The sequence below is a fragment of the Botrytis byssoidea genome (assembly GCF_014898295.1).
Source record: "Botrytis byssoidea strain MUCL 94 chromosome Unknown BBYS_005, whole genome shotgun sequence".
NCBI lineage: Eukaryota > Fungi > Ascomycota > Leotiomycetes > Helotiales > Sclerotiniaceae > Botrytis > Botrytis byssoidea.
In genome coordinates this window covers 163,421-185,581 of record NW_024065846.1, presented here as the reverse complement: position 1 = coordinate 185,581, position 22,161 = coordinate 163,421, and the positions used below count along the sequence as shown (strand labels likewise).

Below are 22,161 nucleotides of genomic sequence, written 5' to 3'. Positions count from 1 at the left end.
GAATCGTACAAACAAACTTGAGTGTATTCCGCAATGCTTAACATGTGTAGATGTATCAGAAAGCGAAGAACCCTTTATGATCGATGCTCGTTTAGATATCTTCTCATCCTCAGCACCAAAAATGACAGTGGCGGATGCTTTGGGTCATTTTAAAGGAAAGATTGCAAAGTGAACCGAGAGCGATAGCATTAAACTCTATGTCAACTACTTCTTCTATCAACTTTTGGTACCCCGAGCGTTGAGCATCAAACTTCCGAGACTTTTGTTAAGGTTGTCTTTGACAACTTCTTTGCGATATCCTTGAACCAAGGTTCCTCCTATAATGTGAACAAATTATGAACTTGGATCAAGGTTGTGGGGAAAAAAAAGACTAAAAATTCTTCGTTCCATGTGGTCTATCTTGTATCTGAACGGCGGCGAAGATAGATATGATGTAGACTCTTCGTGAGAAGGTTTGATGCTGCGAAAAAGAGTTCAATCTGCATTTTGCAAGGTTATGGAGGAAAACCTCGGAGAAACAGATGCTTCCAGAGTCGTCTGTATCGAAAAATGATATGAAAAGGGGTTTATCCGAATCAAAGGTAATATTACGTAGGTGGAAAATGTCAAATCCTAAACGAGCATGTAAGGTAGAAATTGTGGAGGGAAAATGTTACTTTTCAATAAAAGGACAGCTTATCGGATGGGTTCAGCTGAAGTAGATCCGGGTGATTTTCGGGAATTGTCGACGAATTACTAACCTGCAGCATCTCGAGACGAAAGAGATATCGCTAGGAAGTACAGAGTGCATACTCCGATTTTGATCGACGTTCATTTTGTTGCAGTAGGGTGATGACCTTGTTGAGATTTGGACTATAGACACAATTTTCACGCGAAATGTAATCTCATCTCTGATCTAACCTCACATCCCTACAACGTTCAATAACAGCAATCACTGTTCTTCACGAATCTAGAATGAAAATGAAAACATGTATTTTCAGAACCAACTCCTCCGGTCCGCCGTTCACTCCACTCATCGACTTGACATCTTCCCATCTAGACCAGCCTTACTTTCGAGACACATTCTATGCAACGCAACGCGTTAGCGATCGACCGCACACTCGATCTTCACTGCCTCCACGCCCAACGGAGCCTTCTCCCACGCAACAGCGAGTACCGAGATTGCCGACGTGGATACGCGATCGGCACAAGGAATCCGATTCCAGCCAAACGCATCACATGACTGTACGATAACAGCTTAGTTCTCGCACGCCTTGCGCGCAAGGCGAACACAAAAACTGCCAACGAGGCCTTGATGGGCAGGGAATCCCTAGCCCGGACAAGCCTAACGCCACTCGGATATTTTGTGCGAAGAGGCATGGGACGAATCAAAAGAGGAGAGGAAAGATCATGCACGATAATAAAGACACAATGGTTTGGGTCTCTGGATTATCGGGATAAGTGATGGAATCCTGGATCTAGATTTTTTGATCAACTTCCTTGGAATATACCTAGATTGTTCGGCGGATGGAGAATCATTCGCGAGGAAGTTGTCTCTGCGAATCATTCTTTGGGTAGGGCTACAGCGGGGATTTGTCAGGAGGAGTAGGGATTATCGTATCGACATGTGACCGTGGCTGGGTTTGGATTTTCTTTTCCCTGGGGACCTTCTATTTTCGTATTCCAGCTTGTGTTCCAATGTTCGGATTGGTGGTATTCAGACCCTGGATTCCAATAAATGATGCGTTTATTATGATTGGGGTTGATTGCTATAGGTGCACATCGTCATGATGGGTCCACGCCTTGATATTTGATGGTAATTGAAGTGGTTTATGGTGAAGGGTAGGTTGGTGTGGAGACTGGTTTCAATGGCAGCTGGGTGGAGATGAAGATATATATATAGAGGGTAGGTACTCGGTCGGTGAAGAAGAAGTTTTTTTTTAGAATATATGAAAACGATTGAGTTTATTATTTAATTGATTAATATAACTAGCTATATCCTCGAGAGAGATATTTATTTACGATTGTGTTTAATATTCTATTTATTTACAAGATATATCTTCAAATACCTACGCAAACAAACAGACATAGAAAAAAGACAAAATAAGAAGATAAAATGTGTTTATTCGGAAGTAAGATTTTCTCTTTCATTCAATCCCAAGTTGATACATTTCGTTCCAACCAGAATTCTTACTTCATTTTCTCCCAAAACTTCCATGCTAACATAGCTCCCCTTCATAGTCCCTAAAGACGAAGATATAGTCTTTGTTGATCGCCGGGCTCCCCGCCGTAAATCCACTCAAATAGTCCGCGAAAGACGTTCCCACTCATCTCGCCCCGTATCCCGCGTCTCAGAAACGGTCATCAGACAACACAGCCACCGACCTTCTACACCCATGTCCGAAGTTCACCGGCATTCAACCTCAATGACCGAGATTCACCGCGGTCCACCCAGCCATCGCCATTCTAGCTCCATGACGGAAATCCACCGTTCTCACACTCCTGTTCCGCCGACCCCAAAGCCAGCTACTCCTGTTCCCCCTCCGGCGTCCGTTGCTGCTCCACCACCTCCACCACCCCCGCCAGCGTCGGTAGGATTTCCCCCAGGATATGCCCCAGGATATCCTCCGCCTCCTATATCGGTTGCGCCGCCCCCTTCACATCATCACCATATACCCCCGCCCTCACCATCTATTGTGCCCCAAAGTCCAGCGCCTTCATACCGCGATCTCTCACCTCCCCGCGTGCCCACTCCACCGGAAGAAAGCAGAGTCGAATTAATAAAAGTGGAAGAAGAACACTGGCCGCCGCATTCCCACGGGCGATCCAGTCCGAGCGCAATCCATGTTTCCAGGAGGAAGAGTAGGAAAGGGAGTGATTCCAGCGGAAGAGATAGAGATAGAGATAGGAGTGAAAGAGAGGAAATTTATATCCAAAGAGATCGTATTATTGAGCGTGGTACCCCATCTCGACATGCATCTTCGAGTCCGAGCTCGTTTGCAAGGAGAGGAAGTAGAGGGAGCGGTACCCCCGAACCAGTCCAAAGTGGTTACCGTACGGTAGAGGGAACGGGCTGGGATGATAGAAGACCTATTACGCCGAGTGGATATAGAGTTGTGGATGGTGCGGGAGCGAGGAGAGGAAGCGGAGTCGGAGTAGTGAATGTTCATCGAGAGAGAGAGAGGGAGAGAGAAAAAGTATCACCCTCGGAGTTTGGTGGGAGGAGGGGTAGTATTCCCTACGATAATGGATCGATTGGGAGGCCGCGAAGTTCGGCGGGAAGATTTGTGGAGAGGGAGAGAGAGAGAGGGTGGTAATGGATGAGGGAGGGAGAAGAAGGGACATATATAGAAGGGCTTGAGGGGATGGGATGTACTTCTGTGGTGAGGCCTGATATTATGTAATTATCTTATTTGATCGGCTTCCTGGTTTCTTAATGGTGCGGCGATGGGATGAAGAAGGTTGGGATATTCTTCAATGCTATTTTATACTGTTTAGATTGTACGCATATACTGCGCGAGCGGGCGGGTCAAATTCTATTAAAAATTTTCCAATCTTTCTTATTCCTCTATATATATCCATATGTATGAAGATGTTCGATACCAAAGTATTGAATGTCTCATGTATCTCCGTATTTCATGAATATTAATGCGAGCTCATCTGTAACACATCTTTTCTCATACGCTAGTGCCACACATGAGTAAATATTGAGCCTGGTAGCACAAGCCCTTGTAAGTATAAGATGAAAGGGACTCGAATTTTCTGAGGTGCCGCGAAAAGGTATAGTAGTACCTACCTATGCATATCCTGCTTTGTCAATTCCCGACCCCTTCTCTCTGTCCGCCTCTCTTGTCAAGTAACGTGAGATCTAAATCCTTTTCGCAGATGTGGAAGCAGAAATGTTAATTTAGTAATGAGATTTGATGATTGTTTTCCACATTCACTTCATATTTGTGGAGATTGAAAGCCTCAACTTGATTGTAGTGTATTCGACGATCAACATCCAACACTTTTGATTTTGAAATACTTCGCTATTCGCACCTCAGCCTCATACTCATCATTGAAAAATCATTTCTCTCCCCTCCCAAACGGAATCAGCGTTCAAATACCCATTCTTCAAGCTATCAAGTAACGCAACATGTTTTGACTGAATGAGCCTGCTTAAAGTGCAGGAGAGTGGCGCTGAATTGTGATGGTGATAGCAAGGACGTGGCTGCCATGAACCTGGACTATTGCAGTGATAACCATTCTTTCGAGGAAACGAATGAACCTGGACATCAAAAGATGAATTCCTGCTCTCAACTTCTCCACATGATGCTTAAGCATCGTCGTTCGCATTCTTGATTGGAGTCAATTCAGCGAAAAAGTCATGACTCTGCGCTCTGCTGCTATGCGTCTGCTCCTCGGCTACCTGTGTAGGTTTTTCACATTCCTCTCCTTTACCATGACGATGAAATTTGCAATTTTTGAATATCCGTATACTTCCATCATCGTTCGATGAAACTGATGGCTCACCAGGAATCGGAGGTGTCTCGTCCTGACTGAAATCCTGCTAGTATGCAAAAAATTCACAGAAGAAGTCGTGGTGATTCCTGCAGATTTTCCAAATCTGTGATAGTGTATCTTTGTTAGGAGTGATGTTGAATTTATCACCTTCCCAATAATCCCAGACTAATTGCTCAATGCAAAGTCTTCGAAACGGCGATTTTTCTCCAGTCTCGTTCCAAATATGGTTAACCACATCCGGATGTAGATAGCAGTACTCAAATTGGAGATCTCCAGCAAACCAAAGTAAGCTTGTTATATTATCAATGACGGTATTTCCCAACTCGTAAAGGCACCATTTTTCCGTCAACAAGTAAAGCTTGATGAGAGTATTGAAATGTGCGTGGGTTCTACCGGAGTAGATTTTGCCTCGATATAACCATTCAACGAACAATCCCATGGCATCTGCGCTGTCCTCTATCAAGTAAATGATTCCTTCCCCAGCTTCTTTAAATGGTCCACAGAAAGCTTTTCGGAAATAATCGCATGAGTCGCATATGAGCTTCTTGTGTACTGCAAATTCTTTTCTTCTGGGTCCTACAATAAGTTTGACAAATTCAGTGCCGAGAGTACTAGGATGATACTGTCAGTAACTCTAAGTTCCTATCATCTTGGGAAAAAATGGCTCACGCTTCGAAAGCAGGACTTTTAACGGGTACTGAAGTACCTGCCAAAGTCGTAGAGGCCATGTTTCTGCGCTTTGCATGTAATATTGTCCCAAATCTGCAACTAGCTGTCAGTGATCGCATCAGTCATAGAAGAATCTTGTTTTATTCATGCTTACAATATGGTAGACCGGAAGGGATTTCTTACTCCCTTTCGACTTGATAACGAGATTGGAAAGAAATTTAGGTTATATAAAACTCTATGCGCCGACAATCTTATCAGAAGAGTTTCTGTAATGGGCGATTGACGAGTTGATTGTTCAATTCACGTTTGTTTGGTGATTGAAAAAGAAAAGTGAACGTGAGGTTAAGACCAGAGTGAATTTGGAAGTTCACTCATCTTCGCTTATGTTTGAACGAAATGCTTCAATTTTCTCGCATCAATACTGAGAGAGAGCTGGAGCTTGGAATGATCTTCTCTAAGAGTTACCTGGTAGTTATTCAATCATATCACCAGAGTCAACTAGATACAGATACTTCTTTCTTTCGAGGTTGGAAAATATATTTATATACATTATTGTTCACTCATTCAGAAATATTATCCGCAATCTGAAATGTTATAAATACATTTGCCTAGGCCTCCGTACTCTTATTTTCTGCATTTTCCGCCCAATTTGTAACCGGAACCCACATTATCTCGATCTTCTTCTTTTCCAATACTTGGATCTATTGTGATAAGAAACGGTCGTAAACTTCCATAGTTGAAAATGCTATTAATGACCGCCTTCCCTACCATTCCAAGCCTGTTCAACTTTAGGCTTCCTGATGACAAACCCAGCTATATCCAGTACAGTAGATGTGTCAACAAAATATCTTACCTCTTCACAGTTTGCTTGACTAACACGATGATCGTGAAAGTCACAACGGTCCCGATCTCTTTTCTCATGCCAAGAGGTACTGTATTTATGTTGGAAATCGCAAGGCTTGGTGAGGTCAAAGTCGGCTTGGATATCTTCGGCGATGTAACCAGGCACGTCGACAATAGATTGCAGTCTGTTGACAATAAGGGACCCAATCACGTTGCCGTTCCTTGGGTCATCCAGATCTTCGCGAAACTCCCAGGCTAAGCATTGGATGCAGAGTTTTCTCAAAGACGAATTTGGTAGCGAGAGTTGCCAAATGTCAGAGATATCTTCATCAGAAAGTTTCCATGCATTTCGGTGTTCGAAGGGGATGTTCGATCCTCTGAGAGCTAAGATGATGTCGGAAACATCGTTTGCAAGCTGTTCACAACACCATTTGTCTGCGCTGATACGGAGCTTCCAGAAACTTCTAAATGTCTGGCTGGTGAAGTCGAGGGTTACTTTGGACTTTTGAAGCCATCCAACCAATAATCTAATGGCTTCGGGTTTCTCTTCTTCCAGATACATTTCCTTTTCTATACCCTCTCTAAAACTACCACCGAGAAAGGCGATCCTGAAGTATTCAATAGAGTCGACGAGAAGGGCTTGAGAGATTGCGAATACTTCTTTCTCTGGACCGACGACTAATACTACTGGGTCAGAACATTTCCTAATTGGTTTCATTAGCATACTCAAGGAAGCGTAAAACTTGGATTATAGCCCGGATATGAAAGATATTCTATAGGTCGATGGTAAGGAAGAATCAAGCTTACTGTCTGGAAGTCAGAATCTTGAATTCTTCTTCTTGTGGAGACATTTTTGACTAGCTTAGAATATCTAAGTCTGGGTTGTGTTGCTTAGAATGATGAGATAGAATTATGTCGTATAATGGTATCGATGTGGATAAAGATCTAAATATACCCAAGCTGAGTAAAGGCAATAAGATGTATCTTTATGTATATATGTCTAACAGTTTGTAATGTAAAATAGAACTTTGGCCAGGAGGGTGAGGAATGAATATATACTCCAGCAATAAGACTAAGTATTCGTGTGAAATTTTCAAACTAGTAAGTATAGGGCCTTGGATCTGACTAGTAAATAGCTAAATATCATGGGGAGAATAACATTCGAAAGTATGACTACATTTGTGACAGAAGAATGCTTTGGAAAGAACATGTATGGTGGCTTTGAGGTGTGTAACCGCCGATGAAGTTGGAGTTTTTGGACGCTAGTATCTTTAGTATGGAATAGTCAAGACTTAGTTTGGTCATTAAGGAGAACGACATCACTGATTTTTACTTAGCTCTGCTACTTGGATCTGATAACCTTATCACGTGAACATTTATATTGATAGTGTGAGAATCTCTGTTCATTCGCGATTTACAAAGTTTCAGTAGTCAAAATGCTTATTCAACTCTCACTGCTTGAAGCATAACATTCGGGTGGAGCGGTGGAATTGGTGAACCAAGCGAGTAAGATAAGTTGGCTTGGCGTAAAATATGATGAAGAGCGTTCGAGCCACTCTGCTTTTGGACTGGCCCATGAGGATATCGGGCTTTGGAAATTGATACATACAAATGTTACTCTTACCGTTGGAAAGACGTCAGGAGCCGTGTTAAAGGAAAGTGATGGCATCAGTAAAACCTTTAAACTCATAATTTAACATGTCTATAGATCGTTTACATTGAGCTTGCATATAATAGGAAGAACATCTCGAGTATGTGAAATATACATGTCACTCTGTTCTAACTTCGATGAAATGGAAGCTATAGCTAAGTAATGAGACACTTGTATTCCCATAGCTCATCAAAGGTGCTGGCTTCTGTTATCTGCTTGAATATCTAAGCAGCCAAACAAAATCATCATGTCAATTTGAGACCATAATCACTTTTGATATTACTGTAAACTCTTGAAGTATATTATTAGAAGCTCAAGTAACTGACTATCGATGATGGGGGCGAATCTCCATATGTATCTGCAACTCTCGTCGTCTGTTAGTTGCGAGCAACCTATTTTATCTAGAAGCCACTGTAATGTTTCTACAATTAATCATAATTTTCTTGCTTCTAGCCATTGAAAGTGCTGTAGGAACATCCACCTCAAATGTTTCACTTTACTGAAGCCATACAGATGCACTTTCAAAGAAATCTGGCCCTCGAGACATTTCTAGTCCTTGTCCTCGTTCCCCAGCTTCTCAATAAGATTGAACTATGGTGTCATAAAATGGCAGACTTCTCCTTCCGAATGTCGGTGATAAGCACAAGGCCTCCAATTGCTGAAATGATATGCGCATGGTGGTGGATTGTCTGCTGCGTATTTATGTACTTGAGCAAAGAAACTCGCATAAAGATCTTCGTGGTCTTTAAAAAGCTGTCACAGAGAGATTATCTTTTCAGTATCCAGCGGAAATGTCTTTTTCTCGTCTGTACTGATTCCCTCATTCTCCCAACCCCAAACATTGTAGACAAGTATAAGAATGAGCCATTTGCGTACGGGCGATGTAGAAGACGTGTTTCTCCAGACGCCGTCCATTTGCTCTAGACTACATTGAGTGAATTCATTAAAGTCATCGCTTATCGCCTGTATTGCATCCATAGTCTTATTCGCCAATCCGTTCAGGCACAGCTTCTCAGCAAAGATGTAAAGCTGGAGAAATTGGTCGATATCCGTAAGTTCTGTTGCCCTCCTTACTTCTCCGCGATACAGCCAATGAATAAACAGCTCGAAAGCTTCGGGATCATCCTCTGGCATATCCATACTAGAAGTCTGGCTCTCTCTAAATCCACCTGCTGAGAAAGCTGCGCGAAAATATTCCACAGACTCGCATAGGAGCTGCTTATGGAGAGTGAACTTTTGCTTCTCCTTGGCTATAGTTATTGTAACTAGCTCATTGCCCAGAGCCTTGAAGTGTGTTAGTGAGGAGATCTAATGAAGATATCTGGTTGATCTTACTTTCCGAGGTTGATATCTGTCATGGAAGTCATATCAATCAGAGATGTGCCAGAGTCCAGGTTACAAGAAGCTTGAATAATGATTAATGATGACGCTTGAAATTCAGGAAAGAAGAAATTACCTATTTCAATGTGACTTAGGTTCTTGAACCATCGGAGCCTACGCTGGCGGGTTGGGAGCTGGCAAAGTTGTGGTGACAGGAAAACTTCGAGGCAAACAAATTTCTTCTCAAGATGAAAGTCGCGAAGCTCAGCCTCGTCCTCCAAATAAATTGGCAGTCGATTCACTTTCGAAATGATAATAATTTTTTCAATCAACGAAAGAATTTAGGACATCGAACTTCCGCTTAAAGTTTCCAAATTTTTCCAAATTTTCTCTTTCCTTTCATCCTGTTCCTTTCTCTCTTCCCCTTCCTCTTCCCCACCAACCTTTAATTGTTGTTCACACAGCAATACCCAGATATTTCATCAGAGCAACCATTGATTCTCGAACGGGTGATCAAGTCGTATCAACAGATAGATTCCCACGAAGATCGGTTTCAAATCCAATTGTATCTACTGCATTCTGCCGCCACGATGGGTAATGCAAGTGTTCCCTCCACCTTGAGCAATATATTGAGCGACTCTAACATGGCTGATCAACTTAATGAATACGCAATAGAAGCTACCAAGCAGTGGAACGCATCTGCAGGTAACGGTCTGCCCAAGAAACCCCAAAGCGCCAGTCAAAGCAATAGATCCGCCGTGCAATCGAAGTCAACAGCATTGATGAAGCTTGAGCCAGACGTCTTATTCACAGAGTCAGTATAAACCATTTTGATTCTTCCCTCTTCCCCCGCTCTTTGCCCTCAGTCTAACTTTTCGCGTGTAGCACAATGGGAATGGAAACAATCTTGTTGAAGGTTGGACCATCTGATGATATACACGGTACCATGGTCTTTTCCATCCACAAGAACTTGTTGATCGCCTCTTCCCGTCGATTCAAAAAGATGTTGAGAGACTCTGGACCTTTGGATCGTAATCAAATGTATTCTATCCACGACACAAGTCCCGCTGTTTTCAAATACTTCAATGAGTATCTTTACACTCGTCGCATCCCAGCTGTTAGTCGCCGCATGTCTAAAGCTGAGCAAGGAACTCGAGTTTTGGAGCTTTGTCAACTCTATGTCTTTGCGGAGATGTTTGAGATGGACAACAGTTTTCTCAACAAGACAATTGATACAATTCAAGATAGTCTTGCTGTTAGTTCAACCCTTTTGACATTTACTTTGGTGAAAAACATTCTTGAACACTCTCAGCCAGAGTCTCCACTTCGCAAGTTCTGTGCCGCAAATGCTCTCTATTCTGCCATGGTCCCATGTCTCGACACGACTGGATTCCAGTGGTTAATTAAGAATAGTGATGATTTCTTTACTGAATTCATGAAAATGCTCGTTAAGCTCTCTAAGGGCACCGATCCTCGTATTCGCGACGCCAAGCAAGAATATGCGAAGGAGGCCAAGATAAAGGAAGAAGAATTGGAGAATGGAGGGGTTGCTGTTGATGGTAGTGCTGTTGTTGTTCCTGTTGTTGGTTCAGGTGTTCATCCATGCCAATTCCACATTCATGGTCAACCAGGGTCTGGTTCAGGAGCCGCTAATGATGCTGAAGATGACGAGATCTGCTACTTATTGGCTGATCTAGAAGCTTAGACAAAGCAAAGACGACTGGATATTGTCATGAGCACGCATTGAGGGTTCTCATGTTAATACATGGCGTTTCTGGAGTCGAAGGCGGTTGGGAAGGAGCAAATGACGACGTACAAAAGTAAAGCGGCGCTAGTGAATCTTTAATATTTCAAGGGAACTACAAGAATCAAAGGGAGCTACAGGAATTAAAGGTAGCAGTAAGTTATCGGGAACACATCTGCTTTTTCCTTACATTTCATTGCATACAATGCTGAGGAAGCTATGAATGGACGAGTGGCCTGATCATCTTCTTGTTTTCATAACGTGAAATTTGAAGGCCAAAGTGGACACAGAGGTGCGTGATTTTCAATGGCATGCAAGTAAATTCCAATATTGATTTCATTATTCTCGGAATTACAAGACTTTTAATAGATGACATGAAGAGTACGAAAATCACCCAGTCCCTGTATTTGGTCTATAAATTTATGCAAATTCTCCTTTATATCGCTCAATATGCCTAACCTTTTCCAAATGCATGATACGCCAAAACTATGTTCTCTTCAGGCTGATCCGAATCACTTTTTCCAGCCCTCATCTACTAGAAACTTATCAGTAGGCCGCACTTCCCAATTTCTTCAGGGTCATCATGTTCATGAAATTCGCAGCCGTGATCTCCAAATCTGCTACCTATGATAGTGGGATCGAATTTTACCTCTGATGCCCATTTCATACCAACAAACTCATAGTCTGGGCAGAATTCGTCTAAATCTATTCTTTCACCATCAGAAGCTGCCCAGAATGCGTAGGTGAACCACACCATATCGTTTGGACTACGATAACTCTGCTCGGTACGTTTCTCAGTTTCGTTTTTCATTGAGAAGAGAGCATAGAGACGTAAGGGACTGAATCGTTTCGTATTCGCGTAGATTTCCTGGATCGTTCTGGGGGAGATAAAGGAATAAGCAGCAGCTTGAAGGTCTTGAATCTCGTCCATGACTTCGTTCATAAGTGGCTTTTCATCGACTAGCTCGACGGCGTAGTAAAGGTCGCGCAGATATTGAGCATGTTCTTCGAAACGTTCTCGGCCGGTATGGCTTCGGAATGTATGAGTTGTATTGCGAACGAGGGGTGTGACAGCAAAGCGAGTTAGGCTCCCACTTTGTGAGTATAGACTCAGAGAATCAAACATCTTCTCGGTCATGGCTGGGACTTCTAGAGGATCACGTCTCAATCGATGTGCTCTGAAGAATTTGAAGTGATCACAGAGAAGTTCTCTGTGCGAAGTGAGTCTTATGCCACCTTTGCCGATTACGACAAAATCGCGCATTGCTCTGAACAAGTTATCGTTCATGGTGCTTGAAATCAAGTCTTAGTGTTGTATGTTTGGCTATGTTGGTTTTTCGGATGTGCTCACTCCAGGTTCAAGTGTGAAGTGTCTTTCTGCGGTAGTTGTTGTAGTATTTGGCCTTGTCGACTGTGGGTATTGATGAAGTGAGAAATCGTTCTTGATATTGTTACTGTCTTTGCTAAGGGCCTCGAGATCTATGCAGAGATGGAAGTTAAACTTTTGCCGAAACTTCAAAGATTGTAACGAGGTTTGAATGTGGTGATGTCCAAGATATATCTAAATGTCAAACTAGTAGCAAATTCTGGAAAGATTGTAATGAGATTCAAGTACAAGGGACATTTGAGGTACATATAGGAAAATATGTAGCGGATTATGGTGGAAATGACTCGTAGCCTAATCAAGAAAATATGAGCATTAGTTCGAGTCTAGAGTGTCCTATAATATGAAGTCGTTGAACTCAAATGCTAGACCCAAGCTAAATGAAAGCTTGTCCTCGGATTTCGATCTCCACAGACTTCTGACTTTCAATTTTATCACTCCAATGCCGAAAGAAGCAATCACCACTGGTACTATTGACAAGATTTTGCAATTAGATTCTATGATTTTATCCCAAATATCTCCAAATAACGGAGTTGAGAAAGAAATATATAAAAACCCCACAATTTCGGTCAATCACTAAGCAATTAAGGTTACCCAGGTATCCTAATGACAAATTTGACAAGTTATTTAGAGCAATCTTGATGGGAAAAGCGGGGAGAGTGTTGATAGTTTACAGATCTTCCTAGAAGATAGCCAGCTATTTCCATAGACTTTCACTACCATAAAGTTAATGCCTCTAACACAAACTGCCATCGTCAAACAATACCAGAACTAAAACATTGTCCGCTTAGCATGTTTCTCCAGATCCCAACAATCTCATCGAAGTTTCACTTTCCTTTTAGCTCATAACTGAGAATCTTCATTGCTGCATTTTTGTTCATCGTAGTCTTTCAACTCGTCATGTCGTTAGATCTCGGTAGCTTCAACGGCTAGCGCGAACCGAACCATTTTAGCCTCGCAGATCAAGGGCTCATCATTCTGCCAAGGCGGTGAGAGCAGTTTTCTGGATTCTTGAAGTCCTGGAAGAAGCAAACGCAATTCACCAGACGAAAATCTTGGATATATTTATTACTGTGATGGTGATGAATTTCACTCTTAAGCGAGGCTGTAGCTACCTGCCTGTGTAGGTGAATATTGTCGAAAATCCTTACGCTCTCGAAGAGAGTATCAATTTCCAAGGGTCGTCATTCCTCACAGCTCAGGGCTGCATCTATCAACTAAACCACTGCAACCTTTTACAACCAAAAAGTTATCCGCCATCTCGAAGGTCTTGAGGCAGAAGGTATCGTGGATAGTTTCTGGCTTCGAGAAGATTTATTGATTCCCAGAGGTATGCAATATCAGATTGTAACAAGCATCAATTTACCAACTAATCACTAATAAGGCTCAGAACATCCATTCTCGATTGCCACGATGAGTTCCCCTCCAAATCCCCTCTGATGACTCCCGAGTAAGCCGTTTCCATTCCCTCTCATTTGATAGGATGATAGCACTACTTTCATTTGGCCGATAGCTAATTTTTTAACATCAGGGCACTCAACGAAACCGTCATTTTATATGTTGGACCCAAGAGAAAGAAGTACATCGTTCATAAAAAGATATTGTGCGACCAGTCAGATTTCTTCAATGCCGGGTTCAACAAAGCTTTCGAAGAAGCAGCCAACGGAGAAATGTATCTTCCTGAAGATAATCCTGCTACCTTTGCTGATCTAATCGAATATCTCTATCGTGGCGCTCTTCCATATACCGAAAAATCTGGCACTTCCTTCCTGCTCAAACTTTACTATCTAGCAGAAAAGATTTGCATGACATTATTGATGGATCAACTTATAGATAAGATAATGGAAGTCCACATGATGAAACACCCCAGAGGTTTTAGTGCAGCGGCGGTTCAATCTATCCACAATCATACTCATGGCACAAGTAAGCTTCGACTATACGCTTCGGCTTTGCTGGCTTTCAAGATACACGTTGAGACTGAGGAGGCTCTTGAGAAATACCTCCCGCTTAACAAATCTTGCCCAGAGCTCTTCGTAGAGATTTTCCAGATTATTTCTATGCATAGAGAATCTGTAGTCAATTTCACTAGTGCATCGAAAGGTGTTAGGGATGCTTTCGGACCATGTGATTTTCATTTTCATAGTCCCGATGGTATTTGCTATAGGAACGCTAAGAGGTCCAAGACAATGGGGAACAAGGAGAATGAATTGAGCAGGTCATCTGCCTTAAAAAGGGTCGATACTTTTGATAGCTGTCCTTAATTTTCATACATTTGCCCACACTATCTGAAAAGACAATCAAACCTCGAATCAAATTCGTGTGTTGATGATTCACGCTATAGAGATGATATGCGCGTCTTAGTCTTCAATTGCTCTTTAAGGCTACAATATCTAGACAATACATTATTTCTTCAACCGCAAAACTCTTCTTCAATGCTGTGAATAGATGCACTGTCTCATCTTGATATTTTCAATCCAAGACATGCAACTGAGAAGCTGAAAATAAAATCATATAGAAATTGGAACAACACCCATGTGTGAATCATTTTGCCACATCAGTCATGTTCTATCCTGTCATTGTTTTCCGTTTCATCTTAGTACACAATATTGTGTGTATCATCTGTTTCATTTTCATCTGCATTGAGAGTATAATCCTCCCCGGACAGTTGTCTCTACTCCGAATCATCCGAAGCTTCTGTTACCTTCACCTTCTCATGTTCGATCACCAAGTTGGCAAGATTTAATATTCTTCACCTATTTTCAAAGATCCTGTCTGAATCCCGTGTCTTTCTCCGAAACCCCGATTTTTCTACTTTTCATTATCCTCGTCAGTTAAAGAAGGGAGCGGGACTCTTCATCTCTCCGCTAGTATCGAAGGCGTTATTATCTGATATCAATACAGTATAGAAATCATATAAATGAATAGCGATATTATATGACCCATTATAAACCTGTAGGTCTCTCGCAGCGTACAGAAAAATCTTCTTCAAGGGCCCCGACACGATAATAACCTCTCTGATCCCGAAACGTCAATTGGACCAGGCATTTGATATTCCTTTCAATCACATTTGAATTATTAATTAATTATGTGTATTTTATTAAAAAAACTACGCAGAAGCTTTAATTATCGTGGCTATAATATCATAATGCCACTATTTTCTCCCATCATTCAAGTACGAATTGAATTTTCTCGAACTCGAATATATCGGTGTCGTCAAAGAAGGAGAAGGTCGTCTTCCCTTTGTTCTCCCACGCTCGACGACCTTCCATGCTTAACAAACAAACGTAATAAAGAATATTGACAAAGAACTAAAGTCCTTTTCGGAATCAACAGCATCGAAATCCTGATAATCAGATACATCTTCAGAATTTTGACAGATTATCGAAGATACTAGCAACGCAATGTCTCAACCAGCTCCCATACTAAGCATCGAAAAGCACTTTCGTTATGGTATGAATGCTAAAGAAACGTTATTCAATGAATACTTCAAAGTATGGCAGACGAGAGAGCCGCAATGGAAAAATCGTCTTGGGGATGGGTGGAAAATATCAAAGACTTTGGGTGCGGGCGCCGGGGGTGGGGCTTCACTTGTGAGTAATATCTGCCCAAGCCAGGATCAAATACTAGAATTAGAAATGAAGTGCAGACCAAAGTACTTGGGCTGATGATTTCCTTTGATAGTGGGAGTGGCGTGGTGATCCAAAGGCAAAAAATGCGCCGAAGTTAAAGCAAGTGGTTGTCAAACTTGTGTACGATGGCTATGAGAAATACCCAAACTCCTATACTGGTCTGCGAGGTGAAGCAGCTTTCTTAGACCTGTTGAGAAAGGTTCCGACGAAGCACATTGTTCATATGTACGGTCCCCCCAAAATGGATGACAGAGGACATGTAATGTATTTCCTCGAAATGTGCCCCGGGGGAGCTTTATCATCTTTACTGGACAAACACATCGATCAAGGGCTGAAGTTTCCTGTCTCGGAGACTGATATGTGGTCGGTTTTTCATTGTTTGGCTCAAGCTGTAACAGTATTAGATCGTGGAGCGGAAGATCACAGCAAGGCATTGTGGGATAAAGATGAGATTGGTCATTATGACATGATCACAAGCAATGGTAAATACTGCACTCGTCTTAGAGATATTGAACGCTAATGACAAATCATTTTCAAGTACTCATTGGATATTGCGATAAAGTACATAGGCGCTGCCCTGCCGTAAAGGTATGTACAAGCATATTGTATAATAAAATAAAGCTGGGTGCACTAACCAAAGTGGTTGTTGACAGATCGGAGACTTCGGAGATGCAATGGAAGTTAGAAGATTAGAGCATCAAAACGATGACACTGCTAAGATAGATAGACAAGAGAGGGGTGCCATAGCATGTCGACCTCCTGTAAGAATTCTCAACATCGAGTTTTTGGAAGGGAAATGTGTAGAATTAACACTTCAAATAGGAACAAAGAGATATTGACGTTGATCATCCACGCCACGGAACTTGCTCTAATGTTTACATGGTTGGGCTCATCATGCTAGGCCTACTGGACAGCCAAGTAGCTGTTTTTATGCCCTCCCAAGGCTACACGGTGAATTATAATGAGAGGCTTAGAAATGGTTTAAACATGGCATATTATCTTGATGATGAGAAGGATATCAAAAATGCGTATTCGCAGATGCTCAGAGCATTGATTATGGAATGTTGTATGAAAGAACCGCTGTTACGACCTAGAGCATTTGAGCTGCAAGAAAGAACCGGAATGATGTTTCAGCTGGTCCAAAATGAGTTGATAGCGGATACTCTTGGAAATCATGCTTGTCCTGGTTTGGCGACCGAGAACGTTTTGCTGGAAGACTTGGAACCACCTGAAGAATGGCTGATATAACTATTCTTATTAGTAGCTGAAACTGTGGGCCTTCTTTTCCTTGTTTTCTATTGCTGCTATGACTTGGAGTTTCCTGCATCTCTGGATTTTGAAACATCATAAGGAATGCGAACAACTTGTCCGTATTTGAATTTACCATATCTACATATACAGATTCATCAGTGCAAGCAAATCGTGATGTGAATGCATACTATAGCTTCCCACAGTTTAAATTGACCTTCAAGCCGCCAATAGAAAGTTCCTCGTGATTTTTGATAGCTCAAAATATACCCATGACCTATTCCACATATGGAAGCCGAAATTACTCAGCATAATTGAAATGAATTTTATTAAACTACTCTTGTTGCACTTCTATGATTACTGTGATTATTATTCTGGCAAAGTCATGCATCTAGATTCTGTAATCTCGTAGTCGACACCTGAGTCTGCAAACTCTTTCATGCTTGTGGCTCTGGTCCGATAGATAACAGGACCACATAGTGTGTAGTATACATCCCGACTAAATATCGTTGACAAACCATTTGATTATCTCCTTGAATGGCTTACATTGACTGAGTATCGATCAATATAAAGACTAGAAGTCACGGCTCACTTTGGAATTCATCAAAAAAGACACACATGTTTTACACAAGCGGATGTCTTACCGTAGCAAGCCTTAACACCGATCTTTCATAGCGAGATACTGTCTATGGATCATAGCGAAAAGATGTCGCAATAAAAAATGTGACTGTAATAGTAGCGAAATTTTCATAACATCATATAAAAAATTTGACCTAAATGCTAATAGATGAGCGATACATTGTTGGTGATCTTACCTGCGTGATGTGGTGACTTCATTCTCGCTTACATCACGTTCCATCATGCATGACCGAGCACCTACCTCTACAGACATTTAAACTGACGGGATGAGATTTGTTTGGAGATATTAGCCTGAAAAAAAGCCATAAATACGGCATGAGAAGACAGAGAGAAAGATCGAAAGTGAAATGCGAAGCATTTCTACCCAAGGACGTTAATGAGATGATAACGTCAAAATGCAAGCCGTTAATGAACTTCAAGAACATGACGGCAAATTAGATGATACTGGTCGAGTATGAAACAAAACACCTTGATGCTATAGACTCAAAATGAATACCTACACAGCCAACATAATTCTGCGAAACTGGGCAAAAAACATCCGCGACTTTCAAATACCATCCCAAACCCCAAGATCCACCACATTCAAACCAAGACATGAGGACAAAAGTATTCATCGGAAAAACCCCACCGAAACATTATAATCCTATCACCTTCGGCTACATGAAGCTTCCTCGGGTAGGTAGCCAACATAACCTCGTTTCATCTCAAAGATTCACTTCAATTTCTTTTCTCTTCACTTCTAGATCGACTTCTATTCCGCTTTCCACTTTCTGCAGTTCCGCATGCAATCACCTGTGATAAAAAATAAATTTGGTAACACAAAAAAAAAACGCATGCTAGGGTCGTCACAAGTCGCCGTATCAATTATACTCCAAATATTTGAGCCTGCTATCTCCGTCTCCAAAAAGTTCTTAACAAGAGCCTCTTGTAGCTCTCCCTGTGAATAATCCAGAAAATCTCAATAACAACAACTACCTCTAGATGGCAAAACACACATTTTCTTTTAAACCAAAACTTGATCTCTATCATCATCAATTCAAAAGATTACAGTATCTGAATCAAATTATTCAACTTCATTCTACAAACACGATGCCTCCAAGGGTCTCGAAAAAGCGATCCGTCAGTACTTCCCCAGAGGCACGTCAACCTAAACGCGTTTGTGCCAATCTCGCGTCTCCTACATCCGCTACCTCGATTCCTGCAGAGAACGCGTCGAGCAAGACCAGAACCGACAACAACAACACGGAAACTACCAACCTAAAACCGAAGTTGAAGATCATACTCACGCTCAAGCAAGATGCAGAAGCAGCTAAAGTAGCTTCAAAAGCGACCCAGAAACAACCAATTGATCCTTTGGAAAAAGCAAGTCTGAAGAAATGTGTGCGAACCAGCGTTCCATCTCCAAAATCTTTCACAACTGGCTCTGTAGATGATGCGCCAATCAAGAAAAGGAAGAAAACAGAGGTCAAGGAGGTCCCAGTAGTATCAAAAAAGCCTCCCAAAGCGCCCGGAAAACAATCAGTCACTCCTTCTGAAGAGGCAAAGAACAAATGTTTGCCGGTTAGTGCTGAGTCCGACAAGTTCACAACCTCTGTCTGCGTGGAAGATACACCGAGCAAGACCAAGCTAGAGACCAAGAGCAAGAAAAATGCAGTACCTACCGTGAGGAAAACCATTCCTCTAAAGCCTAAATTGTCTAAATTGGCAGCACAACCAGCACAACTGGAACCAGTACCATCAGCACAAGATGCGCCCAGCAAATCTAGGTTCGCAGAAAAAGAAGTCGCTGCAATCCGTAAAAGATCAAACGATATAGATGAGGCAATGATCAGAACCAAGATCAAGACCAAGACCAAGACCAAGACGAACGCAGCCGCTACCGCAACCGCAAACACAATACCTCACACAAACCAATTTGTCTCAATCAACACTCCGCCTCCAAAGCCGAGAGCACGAAAGCCTCTCAGAGAGCTCGAAAATGCAGGAAACAACGCCATTGATGGCCAAATACAACCAAACAATGACGACGAAGATCTCGAATCAGAAGGTATTACCCAGGATTTCGATCCAACGTATAACACACTACCAAAATCGCCACCTCGAGATCCTGCCAAGTCATTTGGTCCCAAAGAAAAGAAGGCCATTACCATTTGGATGCGAGTGAACAATGCAGCTGGAACACGAGGCAACCTTGTCGCTTTCCAAGAGCTCTTATACTCTCTAGGCTGTCTAGACCCAAGTTTCGACAAAGAGATCTTGGCGAACTTTTACCAGCGGACTGAGCGATACATTATAAGAATCAAGAATTCATTGAAGGAATGCGGTGCAGTTTTGTTTCTAGGAGATGATAAGCTAGAAATGGAACCGATCTTTGCGGATTGGACGGTGGTTTGGTTAGAAGAGGATTGGGATGGGGCCGTTGATACGAGAGTATACTATACTGACAACTATCTTGAGAAATACTCACCCGCTCTTGGAGGAGATGAGGTTGTTGCGGTAGAGCGACCGGCCGACGAGCCATTCGAAGAGGAAGCGGAGATTCTCTATGTGGGGGATCCTGATGAAGTCGTTGCCAAAATCACCAATACTAACACTAGTAAAGTCAAAGTCCCAGTATGTGATCCTAACCCCTACGGAATGGCGGATTGGAAATAAAGTAGTGGAGGCTCAAGGAATGTGGGTGAGGGAGGGCTTTCCAGATTGTTCTGGCATTTGTTTTGCAGAAGTTGATATGATTGTGAGAGATATGGGACGAATTGTATAGACTATATTCCAATTGAGAATAACAATTTCCTACCAATACATGATTTGGGCTTTATGTGAGCTTTATTGAATCCGTTGTGGTGCTCGTTTTTTCAAGATATAGCCGGCCAACCATCGAAGATGCCGCGTCATTACTTGAGGACTTCGAAAAACGGGTCATTTCATTTCACAAATCGGAAATATGGATATGCCATGCCACGTCCTGACATATATTATTTTGTGATACTACTGAAGTAGCATTGTAATCTTATATTGCAGTGCTAGTTTGATGAAATATGCATGCGAAATATCGTATTATTCATTCGAATAAGTGAGAAAAAATTCAAGCTTCGGCATTGTTATCCTCTTCCTTTGAAGCTTGCAAACTCAGCACATTTCATTCATACACACTGACGCTTGTTATTGGAGAGAAGAATTATTACATGCTTACAAGATTCAGCCAAACTCTAACCCCAGATCACGTCTCAAGTCGTCTGGTCGTATCGTACAATTCGTTAATGCCTAGGCCACCTCTATATAATTTTCTCTGCCTCTTCGACCAAGTCCTCGACCTTGAAAGCCGGATCGCCTCTTCCAAACATCTCTAATAGTCGACGTCTATCACTCTTTTCCCCAACAGGACCATAAAACTTCTGCAAACACATAATCAACCATTTCGCTTCATCCACACTCACACCTCTTCCTTCAACAACCTGACCCTGTAACAACACCAAGCCTTTCTCTTTCTCTAACTCTAAATGATGTGTGATTGTAGTATGCGGTTGACTGTATTCTCCTCTCAATTTATATTCCGCAAGATGTGTGAACAGGACAGTGACGGTATTCTCAGCCGGGAAAGTCCATTGTAAGAAATGGATTTCGGCACCTTGTCCCTCCTTTGGAAGTGGGAGAATGAAGTGAGGGAATTTCTTTGCGGTCTTCTCAATTGTTTTATACGTGTCTAGGGGTATGACTGCGCACAATGATCTGGCATCGCTGGCATGTCGGTATCGCCAGAGTGCTTCAATATTTTCTGGTGGAAATGCGCGGACCTTCTCGAGATCAAGGAATGAGGATAAAGTCTTCAATCCAGGAGTTGAAGAGGACACATTCTCGGCTGGAGTTTGAGGCGGTGGTGGAGGTGGAGGTGCAGGGAAAGGTGACGAAGTGGTCGGGGATGGTGGTGGGGTGGGAGGGGCATTCGCAGGAGTAGGAATAGCAACAGTAGCTTTCTTTTTCAGCTCTTCGATTTTGGATTTGTAGGCTTCTTTCAGTTCATTGGCGTCTCGCAGACCTTCCCTATAAACAGCATAAGCAACAGGTATAGCATCTACTGATTTTCACCTCTTACTCTTTTGCTTTCCGTTCAAGCTTCTCTTTGTACTTTTCCAGCACTCTGTCTGATTGCTGAGTAGCCAAGAACCGGACATCATGAACTTGTGCCCATCTTTTTTGCGAAACTCGCAGATAAGGGGGCGCACCCGAGATTATGCGACGGATCGCTGGAGAACGAATAATAGCCATTCTTGTGTCGAGTAACAATTTATATATTGATCAATTTCACAAGTCCTAAGCCTCACAAAATATCAATTGTGGTTGGTAGAGATAAATTATGACGCGGCCGCACCGCCGAGATTTCGATGTACCGCCCGACCTCGAGCCGACCCCGGATTTCGGGATGTCTCATATTATTAAATCCCGATGTGGAAAACAAAAAGAAATCATAAAAAGCAAATCGAATTTCTCGAGATTGATATTTGAATCATGCAATATCTTCGACAAAGGAAAAGTCTAAAAGTTTCAATAT

General features: G+C 42.2%; 10 protein-coding genes across 10 annotated transcripts; 5 read left to right on the top strand and 5 right to left on the bottom strand.

Annotated features, from left to right (window-relative positions):
* Positions 1 to 2,095: 2,095 nt before the first annotated feature.
* Positions 2,096 to 3,296, top strand: EAE97_002872 (uncharacterized protein; the record flags this gene model as incomplete). The annotated part of the gene is made up of 2 exons (XM_038873384.1): positions 2,096 to 2,111; positions 2,221 to 3,296. The coding sequence occupies 2 exons, from the start codon at positions 2,096 to 2,098 to the stop codon at positions 3,294 to 3,296; spliced, it is 1,092 nt and encodes a 363-aa protein (XP_038735247.1).
* A 1,235-nt stretch (positions 3,297 to 4,531) lies between these two features.
* Positions 4,532 to 5,213, bottom strand: EAE97_002871 (uncharacterized protein; the record flags this gene model as incomplete). The annotated part of the gene is made up of 2 exons (XM_038873383.1): positions 4,532 to 5,096; positions 5,155 to 5,213. 2 exons carry the CDS (start codon positions 5,211 to 5,213, stop codon positions 4,532 to 4,534), a joined length of 624 nt encoding a protein of 207 aa, XP_038735246.1.
* A 689-nt stretch (positions 5,214 to 5,902) lies between these two features.
* Positions 5,903 to 6,848, bottom strand: EAE97_002870 (uncharacterized protein; the record flags this gene model as incomplete). Its single annotated transcript, XM_038873382.1, has 2 exons — positions 5,903 to 6,701; positions 6,805 to 6,848. 2 exons carry the CDS (start codon positions 6,846 to 6,848, stop codon positions 5,903 to 5,905), a joined length of 843 nt encoding a protein of 280 aa, XP_038735245.1.
* A 1,556-nt stretch (positions 6,849 to 8,404) lies between these two features.
* On the bottom strand, positions 8,405 to 9,136 carry EAE97_002869 (uncharacterized protein; the record flags this gene model as incomplete). The annotated part of the gene is made up of 2 exons (XM_038873381.1): positions 8,405 to 8,932; positions 9,134 to 9,136. 2 exons carry the CDS (start codon positions 9,134 to 9,136, stop codon positions 8,405 to 8,407), a joined length of 531 nt encoding a protein of 176 aa, XP_038735244.1.
* A 476-nt stretch (positions 9,137 to 9,612) lies between these two features.
* On the top strand, positions 9,613 to 10,673 carry EAE97_002868 (uncharacterized protein; the record flags this gene model as incomplete). Its single annotated transcript, XM_038873380.1, has 2 exons — positions 9,613 to 9,782; positions 9,854 to 10,673. The coding sequence occupies 2 exons, from the start codon at positions 9,613 to 9,615 to the stop codon at positions 10,671 to 10,673; spliced, it is 990 nt and encodes a 329-aa protein (XP_038735243.1).
* A 574-nt stretch (positions 10,674 to 11,247) lies between these two features.
* On the bottom strand, positions 11,248 to 12,000 carry EAE97_002867 (uncharacterized protein; the record flags this gene model as incomplete). Its single annotated transcript, XM_038873379.1, has 1 exon — positions 11,248 to 12,000. One exon carries the CDS (start codon positions 11,998 to 12,000, stop codon positions 11,248 to 11,250), a length of 753 nt encoding a protein of 250 aa, XP_038735242.1.
* A 1,535-nt stretch (positions 12,001 to 13,535) lies between these two features.
* Positions 13,536 to 14,357, top strand: EAE97_002866 (uncharacterized protein; the record flags this gene model as incomplete). Its single annotated transcript, XM_038873378.1, has 2 exons — positions 13,536 to 13,546; positions 13,628 to 14,357. The coding sequence occupies 2 exons, from the start codon at positions 13,536 to 13,538 to the stop codon at positions 14,355 to 14,357; spliced, it is 741 nt and encodes a 246-aa protein (XP_038735241.1).
* Positions 14,358 to 15,497: 1,140 nt separating this feature from the next.
* EAE97_002865 (uncharacterized protein) lies at positions 15,498 to 16,973 on the top strand (the record flags this gene model as incomplete). The annotated part of the gene is made up of 5 exons (XM_038873377.1): positions 15,498 to 15,686; positions 15,778 to 16,207; positions 16,264 to 16,313; positions 16,379 to 16,486; positions 16,548 to 16,973. The coding sequence occupies 5 exons, from the start codon at positions 15,498 to 15,500 to the stop codon at positions 16,971 to 16,973; spliced, it is 1,203 nt and encodes a 400-aa protein (XP_038735240.1).
* A 1,728-nt stretch (positions 16,974 to 18,701) lies between these two features.
* On the top strand, positions 18,702 to 20,267 carry EAE97_002864 (uncharacterized protein; the record flags this gene model as incomplete). Its single annotated transcript, XM_038873376.1, has 1 exon — positions 18,702 to 20,267. The coding sequence occupies one exon, from the start codon at positions 18,702 to 18,704 to the stop codon at positions 20,265 to 20,267; it is 1,566 nt and encodes a 521-aa protein (XP_038735239.1).
* A 620-nt stretch (positions 20,268 to 20,887) lies between these two features.
* Positions 20,888 to 21,878, bottom strand: EAE97_002863 (uncharacterized protein; the record flags this gene model as incomplete). The annotated part of the gene is made up of 2 exons (XM_038873375.1): positions 20,888 to 21,653; positions 21,706 to 21,878. 2 exons carry the CDS (start codon positions 21,876 to 21,878, stop codon positions 20,888 to 20,890), a joined length of 939 nt encoding a protein of 312 aa, XP_038735238.1.
* Positions 21,879 to 22,161: the final 283 nt, after the last annotated feature.